Consider the following 11,071-nt stretch of genomic DNA (forward strand, 5'->3'; position numbering starts at 1 on the left):
ATGTACCCCCTCATGTTAACACAAAGTAACATGGGGGAACACAACACACTATGAAGCTCCTGTATAGGATGAATACATTGCTTATCTCTGCATGACTCCTTACAGGTGCAGTCTGCTGCATCATTCAAGCCTTTTCTGACTGACATCTTTCCCACCTCTGCTATGTTCATGTCACAACAACAACAACTAGTGACAAAGACAGGACAAGACCTTGATCAGTTGGAGTATTCACCAATACAGGTTTAACACAAAGCGGTGAATTGTTCAGAATCAGAATTCTGGTATTTTGCCAAGAACATGTGACAAATGAAAAAATTGGCTTCAAATGTATGAGATGTTAGGAATTTTAAAAATAAAAATAAGCATAAGATCAAAAATTTCCTGATGGCAGAAAAAAAAAAGAACAGCAAACCTTAGAAAAATGGAAATGCAGTCCTGGAGGAACATAGACACACATGTAAGTCTAGAACAATGACAACAGTGTAAAAATAGATTAATAATAGCTGAGAAGGGATACTATAGCGGTGTTACATGACGTACGTGATAGAGGAGGGTGATATTCTGACAGTAATTTACACTGAAAAAAATGCAAAAATATGCATATTAGTGTGTGTGTGTGTGTGTGTGTGTGTGTGTGTGTGTGTGTGTGTGTGTGTGTGTGTGTGTGTGTGTGTGTGTGTGTGTGTGTGTGTGTGTGCCCGAGCCACACACGCGCACGCACACACACACACACACACACACACACACATCGTGCCACACCTCAAGGAACAGGGACACTCATTTCAGGAATCCAGGCCCAAATTTTGCACAGCGAGGACAGCTGGTTTAAGAGAGGAGTGAAAGAATCTGTTCATGTCAAAGTGGAGAAGCCATTTCTGAGTGACATCTTTCACCTATTTACAATCAGATCCTTTCAAAACTCCCACAAAGAGAACGACTCAGCAGATTGACTCGTGAAGCGGTTCATGCTAATGACCATCATTAGCATACAAGGGCTCGATGACATCTTTGAAAATCAGATTTCATCAACCATTGACTCTCCCAACAAACATCGTTGGGACATCTAGGCAGGTCCTGGCAATGGTGGTTGGAATATGAATAGCTCTGACTACACTTCACAGAGTTTAGAAGCTGAGGCAACACCAACCACCACCAGAACGGGAAAAAAACCTTGTGGATGACAGGGAAAACATCAGCAATAAAGTCCAGTTTATTGATTTAATTGTCTGTGTAGGTTCTCAGTTATCCAGGTCATGGTTATCCAAAGCTGTTTAAGTCAATCCACTGGACTTTAAGAAAGTTCTTGAACTGGACTGTCTTAAAGTCCAGTGGATTGACTTAAACAGCTTTGTATTGATTTAAATATTTTTGGACATCATTCTCATGTGAAATATTACCATTAAGGGCTTGTAGCCTTCACAGTTAAAATATGTAAAATAAAAAAAATCATAATAAATCTTTGTTTGTGGTAAGACTTTATGACCTAAAACAAATGTAAAGATTTTAGTGTTTCTACTGCTTTAATACTACAATTTAATGATATGTGGAATTCTGTTTTGCTGAGCTTTTGTGATCAGTGATCATCTGTCAGGCTGAATTTTTCATTTATGGATCAATAAATCTGTATGCAGTCTTGATGAAGCAAAGCAATGTTGCTTTTATAATGACCTTTGCCTTTGCACACTTACAGTAGAACCACTGATACTACTCAGTGTGGCCACAATGATGCTTTCATGAAACTCAAATGGGCTTGTCTCAGTTTACTCAGTTACAGTAAGAACAAATGTATAGCAAATCAGATTGAGTCTTAGACCAGGTTAAATGGAAGAATATATTATTTTGGTAAAAGAAAAACTACATGGAATTTGACTTGTAATGTTTTTCAGGCTTCCAATCAGGATGAAGTCATTACAATTTTGCATGTGAAATGTTTGGACCTTCATGAATAGTGATCAGATTTCTGGAGGATTTGCAACTTAGTCTTTCAGAATTAATGCTACAACCATTCCCTTCACATTATGCAAAAAACACTGAACAGATATCCATGAAACTTGGAGGGAAGATTAGTTATGAGCTATGTGGAGAAAAAAAAGTTATACAACACAATACATACAAGAGAAAAGGAGAGGTGGAGGTTGGGTTGTTCTCTGCACGCCTCGGTCTCCTGGGTTTTACTATTATTTCTTCGGTATTAACAATGATCAGGTCAGGTGATATTAGTGCCATCATCAAACTTACCAGTGGGGGAACTGTTAGACCTGAGTTCTGTTCCTAAGAAAGTCACACATCATTGAACATAGTTAGCTGCCTAGGCCCAGGTCTCTGTTTTTATTATTTTTACATCTTCAAAGGGGTGATGTATTATAATTGTCAGTGTTCGTTTGTTCGTCCATTCGTTCATTCACTCGTTAGTCCAGGAAATATCTTCACAACCTTTACAGAAAGAAAGATAAAACAAAAAGCACATTAGTCAGGCAGCAAAGGGGATGAAAATGAGATGATGACCTTGAGAAAACTAGGTCAAGGTCAAATGTCAACTTTTGTACACTCAGGAACCGGATAAGATAGAAAGACGAGGGAGAAGGCCAATGTGAGTAAGATCGTAAGATGCGCCAGCTTTGATCTATGGTCTTACTCACACTGGCCTTCTCAATATGCACTAGTCTATGCACTAGTCAGGTACTGCTGACCTACCATGAAAGTAGGTCTAGGTAAGTTGCTGCAATCTCTGACTCTCCTGGTTCTAGGTTTTTTTTTTAAACCAGTTTGTGAAACATTAAAAAGTTTCTTTTTTTGTTCTCTGACTGAGAAGAATGGTCATTGACTCATTTTTAGTATTTGAGTATTTTTCGCATCTTTCTTTTATTTCGGTGGCAATAATACATGGATCTTGGGTAATAATATAATAACTAGAGTTTAAATTAAATACAGTATATCAGTGTGTGCAGCTGTTACAGGAAATGAGTTGGGCTCTACGGTTTGACTGAATTGAATGTGAGTGTCGGCAGACGCATGTTCTCTACTGAGAGTGATTATGGCTGAACAGAAATGATAAGAAGATTTCATTATCTGTTTGCTGGCTAATTTATCACCGTTTATCCTCTGAGTAATGATGTGTTGTCCTTGTTGAGACAAGTCAAATCCTCTCTCAGTACATTAATAGAACTTGAAGTTCTCTAATGTAATGTTTATAATGTGTTTATCCTACTTTAATTGTCTCAAATTAAAATCGACACAGACAGTAGAATGAGAGGGGGGGGGGAGTTGAGGCGGGGTGTGACGTCACAGGTCAGCTGACTGGTTTGTTTTGCGTGCTCGAGCTCAGCTAGATAAAAACAGTCCGCAGCTCAGAGGAAGGAAGCGGCGACATCACAGCCACCTCTGAGGAATCGCTCGCCTTCGCTTTCTGTTCTAAAGCTAAAACCTGCTAGTTTTTGAAAACCTTTTTTTGTTTTTTTAGCCGTGACGCAGCTTCTACGTGTGTTTCATCTGCTGCCAGCTGGTCGACTTTGACGCAGAATGCCTTCAGAAAAAACCTTCAAACAAAGGAGGACGTTCGGTGAGTGTCTGTCACACACACACAGGGCCTGTTGTCCGTGTCCGGCGGTACCGAGTGTGTGTTTATCCGTCGAACCGCTTCATCCGCCCGAAACTACGGACCTCAATCAGCGACAACAGACGAGAAGTTATCAAACGAGTATCACCGTTCAATTTTAGCTAGCTACTTACAGCTGACCTGATTATAGTCGCTAATCTTATTTCTGTTGTTGTTCTGGTGTCGTGTCAGTTTATTTAAAAGAAATTAAACGACATAATCGATGATAAACAGGGGAAAACAAGAAGGAGAAGAATGTTGCTGGATGTGTTTGTTTGCTTCAGGGCGGTGGGAGAAAAACAAAGTGGAGTCGACATGCAGGCTCCAGAAAGAGCTGCAGGATTGGGGGATGGGACAGTTTTAGGGAAAGGGAGTTGATTTAAATATTCAAATGAGACGTAAACTTGTTGACAATTTGCCCGTATTCGCTTGTTGTTTGAAAGTAATGGTTGAAAACATGTTAAAACATATCGCCTTTCTTCTCCATAACTTTGCGTTTTTCGGTGTTTCGGTGGGATAATCAGGGTTTAAGTGTTTTCTTTGGAGTTGTTTTCCTGGTGCACTCAGTCTCACACCATCAACAATGACTGCAGTCCCTCAAATATAATTCCCAGAATGACTAAAAGTACCAGAGCGCGTGCTAAACGCCATCTCATTGGTCCAAATTTACGCAACGTGAGCACGTGAGGTCCTGAGAGAAACACCGTGTCACGTGTTCTGAGTGTTCGCGTCCTATGCGTTCTCACCCGCGTGGGGAGACCCCCCCCCCCAATTATATAATGGGACCCCAGGAAAATATTCAGCCGTGATGACCAGAGCAATGTATAATCTACCAAGTTTTCAGAAGGTGGTGTTAAAAAATTAACAATAAAAAAAAAATCTTTAATGATCTTCTGAAATATTTTTGATGATCTGATGTTGGAATTTGCAAACTTGTCTTTTAGAGAAAAGACAAAATGATTTAAGAGCTGACATAATTTAATGGTAATAGTTATTATAATGCAGATACAAGATGAACTTGTAGGCACACCTAACTGTTTGAAAGTCATCTTGTGTTATCTTCCTTTTAGGGACAACAGTTATTGGTTGTTTACAGTGTGATTGTGTTCATCTGTACTTTTGTCTATGAGTGGATAACTACCAGACGTGACTATTTGTTATACATGGCATTATCTACCAGTGGACCCTAAACCTGAGTCCTGAGTTTCAAACAGTTGAAGTTGCATGTCTGAATGATGGGTCATAACTTGACTCATCAAACCGCAGAGACTTTTCCCATTGGACCAGGAAATACTGACTCATTCATGTTATGACAGAACAGAAAAACACATGCTTTTAGGTCAACTGCTTCCCATTTTTTTATTTGATTGAAATCTGATGACTTGTTTCCTCTGGTCATGAGGGACAGTCGATGTCGACAAATGTGGAACATCTCTGTTGCAGAGCCATAAACTCACTGTGGTTGAGCAATAACTCCAGGACAATGCCCTCAGAATTTGCATGATGATACCCCACCGAGGAGGCACACATTTATCAGTTGAATGAATTATCTTAACAGTGGGTGCAAACAGGACTGGACACCAAGAGCGAAGATCTTCAGCTCACTCACTGCTTTACTTTCAGTTTTGATTCTTTCTACCAGAGCAGATGACATTAATACGGCAGCGTAGAGCTGCCAGATCAAGAAAATAAAAACCGGGAGGACTTTTTCCACGTTGTAACGTGAAAGTATCACGTTATTTCGTGATATGACTTTTTCACGTTATAACATGAAAGTATCACGTTATTTCGTGATAAGACGAGAACGTGAAAAGAAAAGTGGTTTTATTTACTGTCTGCTGGCCATCTGTAAATCATGGCTCCTTTACATGATGCCATTAAATTATATTTCATGCTTGGCTTGAGACATGGTGAGATTTTGCAGTTATTGGGCTCCGTGGATGAGATTTATATAAGCTTGTGTACCCTAAGAAGAAATTTGAAAAACATGGGGCTATACCGGAGGAAAAATGAGTCGGCCTCTTGAGGTAGCGTCGTTCCTCATCGATAAGCTGGAGGGACACGGCCGGCTGCATGGATACAAGCTCCATCATGTCAACTGCATCTAAGCTGGATATGTTGTCACCCAAAGTACAGTGAGGCATTTGTTAAAGTTTCTCGACCCCCATGGTGTTGAACAGACGGAGAAATCGCCTAACGCGGCGCATGTACTTTAACCCAGGGTTAACATTTTATCACGAAATAATGTGATACCATCACGAAATAATGTGATACTATCACAAAATAACGTGATACTATCACGAAATAATGCGATACTTTCAACTTATAATGTGAAAAAGTGCTCCCGGTTTTTATTTTCTTGGTCTGGCAGCTCTACGCTGCCGTAGTTATAAAAATAAACTTTACACGTAATTACGTGATAATGAGCCCCCAATTTTTTTTCTCTATGTGGCAGCACCACGCTTCCGTACATTATTGACGTCAAACCATCACATTAATGTTGCTGAGGCTGTCATTACAAAGTGTAACAAACCTAGGGTGATATCTGAGGCTGCTTATTTCATCCCAGTTGCGAAACACCATTAATAGAATCAAAGATCCAAAATGAGGGGCCTGCTCCGTCACAAGTCAGCAGTGAAGAGGTGGTTCATTCAGTCAGCAGCTGTGTCAGACATCACTGGAGCCTCTGCAGCACACGGGGCGTGTAGTGAATAGATGTATTGTTAACCTTGTTAAAGGAATCCTCAACATGCTTATGATGAACAAATCAAATCTCCATTATGCAAGCGATGCTTGTGGTCGTCATTTCCTTCACACACTGGTGGTGTGTGTACAGGATGTAAACCACACACACACAGATGTAATTTTTTTTAATTTAGTGGGGGGAAAAATTGAGAGAATGGGGCTAATTGTAATATCAGTCGGATGATCTTTTAATCACTGGAGCAACTTGGCAACACAATGAGTGGAGCTCCTGAATCCACTACAAATACTTTAAATAAACACAATTCAGTTCTGTTTGATAAAATTTAGTCATCCTTTTTAAGAAGTAAATCGACAAAACTAAATGATAGAATACAGACTACAGATATTTCCATGGGTTAAAAATAGATTTTTCTGTAAACGGGTTAATATTTAATTTAATGTTAAATTAATCTCAGAGATTTGATAATATGTTTTTATTCTGCTTATTTTGCAGTACATTTTCCAAATTACCGCTTTGTCTTTGAGCTGATTTGTGTTTTAGCAGTACTGTTTGATTCTCTTCTCCTGCTGTTGTCTGTCTGATTTTAGGTTTCTTTAACCTGTGTTTGTTTTTCTTCCCTACAGAGCAGAGAGTAGAAGATGTCAGAATGATCCGGGAGCAACACCCAAACAAGATCCCTGTGAGTTAGATTCACATTCACACAGGGTGACTGACTAAGCTGTAAAAACCAGTGAGGCAGCATATAATTGAAACTGTCTGAGAACAGGAGTGGAGGAGCAGAGATGTGACAACATGACATGAGTTGAACCAGATAAACCCAGCAGGAATTTCCCCTGCTTATTTCATGGCTGCACTGTGAACTGTGTGGCACCTGTAGATGTTGTTTGTTTGACTTTCTGACATCTGATGATGTATTTCTGGCTGTGCATATATTTTTCTAGTGTAGGATAGGTGCTATAATAGGTCACATGTCCAGCAGCTCATAGCAACTATCAGTAAACAAAAGCAAACTTCCTGTTTTACCAGCTTGTTTTACCAGGCTGAGATGGATAGACTCCCTAGCCTTGCATCTGCTCTGTGTTAGGTCTGATCTCAAAAGCACCCCAGTGTGTGTGTTAGTGTGTTTTCTGTGTACCCTCCTGGGGTTAGAGGCTGCTATGTCATGCTAAGCAGAGTGCTATGTAATTGTAATGCGACTCCATTCAGGAGCCTGTGGGGGTAGAAGAGCAGAGGACTCGATGACAGGCCTGTTATAGCACTGAGAGCAGGACCTGCTTATCCAGCAGTTCAGCATAGAGGTTAACACGCTTCTAAATTAATTTCAATCTGATATGCACCATCACTTTTATTTAGGAAAATTTTGAATTATCCTGATTTGTTCAGTTGACAGTTTAAACAGAAAAGAGTTTAGTGATTACTAAACTTCTATTCATGCTAGGGAATAATTCTGTATGATGTCAGTATCTTTAATAATAAATTCAACACCATTTGGAATGGTTTTCCATTTATCCATTATTGAGTTACATGCTGATTATTTTGTCTCAAACAGTTCAAATTACCAGAGGCCCATGTTTTGTTATTAAACATCTTGTTTTGTCAGACCAACAGTCCAAAGGCCAACATAGTCATGGGATTAAAACATAAAAGTAGCCAAGTTTCATAGAAAAAAAAGAAACAGAATATTCAGATTTTTCCTACACCGTTCATCAAGTATATCCTTGATGAAAGGTGTAGGAATAGTATTTTCTATGCGTCAGGACTTCAACAATCATCTTGTTGGATTCAGGTGCAGATTAATTTCATGATTAATCAAACAATAAAATGAAATTGTGAAAAAAAAAACAACTAATCAATGTTCTGTCGGTCAACTATGCTTCACCTCTCAAACAACTTGCATAAACTTTGAGGTTCAGGTGATCGGTGATAAAAAAACCCCCAACTAAATCATATTTTTTATTCTGATGTTTGATTACAGTATTTTCCGCACTATAAGACGCACTACACTATAAGGTACATCTTCAATGAATGGTCTATTTTAAAACTTTTGCATATATAAGGCGCACTGGATAATAAGGCACGCCGTTGATTTTTGATAAAATTAAAGGCTTTTAGGTGCACCTCATAGTGCTGAAAGTACTGTAATCAAACATCAGAATAGTAATAAAAAATATCATTTGGTTCTTTTTTTTTTTTCTTTTGGTCCCTTTCGTTTTTCCTTTATTTTTGACACTTTTTTCTTGCCCTGCTGTTAAGAGTGAATTTCCCTTGAGAAATATTGCTAAAGTCTCTTCCTCCTCAAAGGATTTAAAGGCTAATTTAAACAAAAAAGTTTTAAAAACATTTTTCTGGATTGAATTTCCACAAAGGGCATGCTGTGAGTCACTCCAACGCATTATGTTGTGTTTGTGAGGTCGTCATGTTCTGACTCTTCACAATGTTCTGCTAAAACCAGCACAGACAGAAGCATTAGTAGTTCAGACATGAATCCCTCAGACTACTAATGAAGTGTTTTCTAGTCAATCAGAGGATGTTCTGTGGATTGGTACGTCAGCGGACGCTTTATTTGTTCTCAGTGGTGATGTGTTCTCATGCTGCTTTTAAAGACTCCTTCATTTTACACCAAAGCTCACCAATACTCACAGACACTGGTCTGATAAGTCTCAGTTGTGAGGGCTGAAGGATGGAGAAGAACCTGTGGAGGTGTGTCTCTGCTCCACCAGTGGGAACCTTTATCATGTGTCTGTTTTCTGCAGGTGATCATTGAGCGGTACAAAGGAGAGAAACAGCTTCCCATTCTGGACAAGACCAAGTTCCTGGTGCCAGACCACGTCAACATGAGTGAACTCATCAAGATTATCAGGCAAGTCTGAACTCCATTATCCTTTTCTTTTCCTTTCCTTTTTCCTTCAGCCAGTTTCGTGCCTTCTCTTTATTCCTGCCTCATCTCTTTTCCATTCCCTTCCTTTCTAATAAATTTGTTTTCTTTCTCCATTGATTGTTTGATTTTCAATTCCATTCCGTTTACATTCTATTCTATTTAGTTTTCCTCCTTCTTCTAAGTAGATTACCTTTCCTCTTCTAATATCCACTAATTTTTTTTCATCCTCTCTCCTATTGAGATTCTATTTCCTGCTTCCTTTTTTCTCATTCTTTCCATTTGTTGCTCTCTGCCCCCCCCCCACTTTGTTTTCTTGTCCTCCTCCCTTTCCATTTCCTGCCTCCTTCTCTTTTTTTCCTGTTCATTTCCATTACAGATGAGCTGGTCTTCTTTTTTTATCCTCCCTTCCTGTTTCCAGGTCTCCTATCCTCTCCTCTCACCCTGCCATGTCTCTGCCTCTCCTCTAGGAGGCGCCTCCAGCTGAACTCCAACCAGGCTTTCTTCCTGCTGGTGAACGGTCACAGCATGGTGTCCGTGTCGACTGCCATCTCTGAGGTCTATGAACGTGAGCGGGACCAGGATGGCTTCCTGTACATGGTGTATGCTTCCCAGGAGACCTTTGGCACTACCCAGTGAACATCCTTCCTTGATTTTGGACAATTGGTAGTTTTTAGCCCCCTCCATATTTCTTGCTACCTTTAGTCCTGACTTTAAGAACTGAACCGCAAACTACTAAATCAAACATGGCGAATGATAATTTCCCAGCTCCCAGTGGTTCAGGTTGTGATCTGTGTTCTGGCTGCAATGAGCGGAAACCGTTAGTGTTCCACCACATTCTCAGTAGCATAAAGCCACAAAAGTAAAAGTAGAGGGTTCGTAGGACAGGACTCGGGCCGCTAGAGGCTTTTAGCGTCTCTACCTGCTTACCGGAGAGTCTTGTCTGTTGTCAAACGTGTGGATTCATTGGACAGTAGTTACTTTCAGTGTTGTGGTTACACGTCTCCCTGGTTCTATTTATGTTCATGTAAATACACACTTCATTCATTCAGGTTGTGATGCTCCAACACTGTTATGTGTAACATCACTACAGTATGTTAAACAGAAAAGGGGAGCATCGATGAACAAATTTGGCCACATGATGCGTTTGGAGATAATAAAACTAAGAAAACTTGGGCCAGATGAAAAGGACGTAGAGAGCTGGTTGATGCAGAGCGCCTCTGCTGTGTAGTCACAGTCCTCATCGGTCCCTTTGTGTTTTAATCCCAACCTGCCTTGTAGCCTAAAGCATCTTCACTATAAGCAAGGGATTCTAGCAAACTGTTTGATTGTAGTTTGCAAAAAAAAATTAATGATAATAATGCCTTGTTGTATAAATAATGTTGAATTTATAGGTTTGAATCTAAGCGGGTGTGTAAGTTTGACACAGTTCAGGGAGCACGGGCTGGTTGCATGTGTGAATGAAAGATGATGGTGTTTCTGTAAATGCAAGGAAAATGTTCTAGAGCGGTTCTAGAGTTAAGTTCGATACAGCTATGCCGTCTGTCCAGAGATGATGCTCCTTCTGTTTTTATGTTGCAGTATTTTATCTTCTTTTGTGTCCTTTTTAATTTAATGTGATTTTTTTTTTCATTGTATGCCACATCTTATTTTTGGCTGTCTACAGTTTGTGAAGTACAAAAGTGACTTTGACTAGTGAAAATGTGTTTGTTACAGAGGGGTGGAGCATTTGTATCAGTTGTGTTTTCTGCCTGCTCCTCTGTTGCACACACACACATATACACACATATAGACACACACATGTGCGACACAATCTCTTCTTATGTTTTTATGTTTGTATTTTGTAAGCAATAAAAGGAGAAAAAAAGAGACCTTGTAGAGTTGGTGTGTTCTT

General features: G+C 39.7%; 1 protein-coding gene across 1 annotated transcript; it reads left to right on the forward strand.

Moving 5' to 3' along the window:
• Positions 1-3,312: 3,312 nt before the first annotated feature.
• On the forward strand, positions 3,313-11,046 carry map1lc3b (microtubule-associated protein 1 light chain 3 beta). The gene is made up of 4 exons (XM_068313338.1): positions 3,313-3,559; positions 6,926-6,981; positions 9,056-9,162; positions 9,648-11,046. Exons 1-4 carry the CDS (start codon positions 3,520-3,522, stop codon positions 9,814-9,816), a joined length of 372 nt encoding a protein of 123 aa, XP_068169439.1. The 5' UTR covers positions 3,313-3,519; the 3' UTR covers positions 9,817-11,046.
• The last annotated feature ends 25 nt before the right edge of the window (positions 11,047-11,071 follow it).

This window comes from Antennarius striatus, chromosome 4, assembly GCF_040054535.1.
Source record: "Antennarius striatus isolate MH-2024 chromosome 4, ASM4005453v1, whole genome shotgun sequence".
Classification (NCBI taxonomy): domain Eukaryota; kingdom Metazoa; phylum Chordata; class Actinopteri; order Lophiiformes; family Antennariidae; genus Antennarius; species Antennarius striatus.

Excerpts from the sequence above, each read along its gene's own strand:
- map1lc3b (XM_068313338.1), top strand. The coding sequence starts at position 3,520 with ATGCCTTCAGAAAAAACCTTCAAACAAAGGAGGACGTTCG. Across the intron at positions 6,982-9,055 it reads AACACCCAAACAAGATCCCT|GTGATCATTGAGCGGTACAA; the intron begins GTGAGTTAGATT and ends TGTTTTCTGCAG. Across the intron at positions 9,163-9,647 it reads GAACTCATCAAGATTATCAG|GAGGCGCCTCCAGCTGAACT; the intron begins GCAAGTCTGAAC and ends CCTCTCCTCTAG.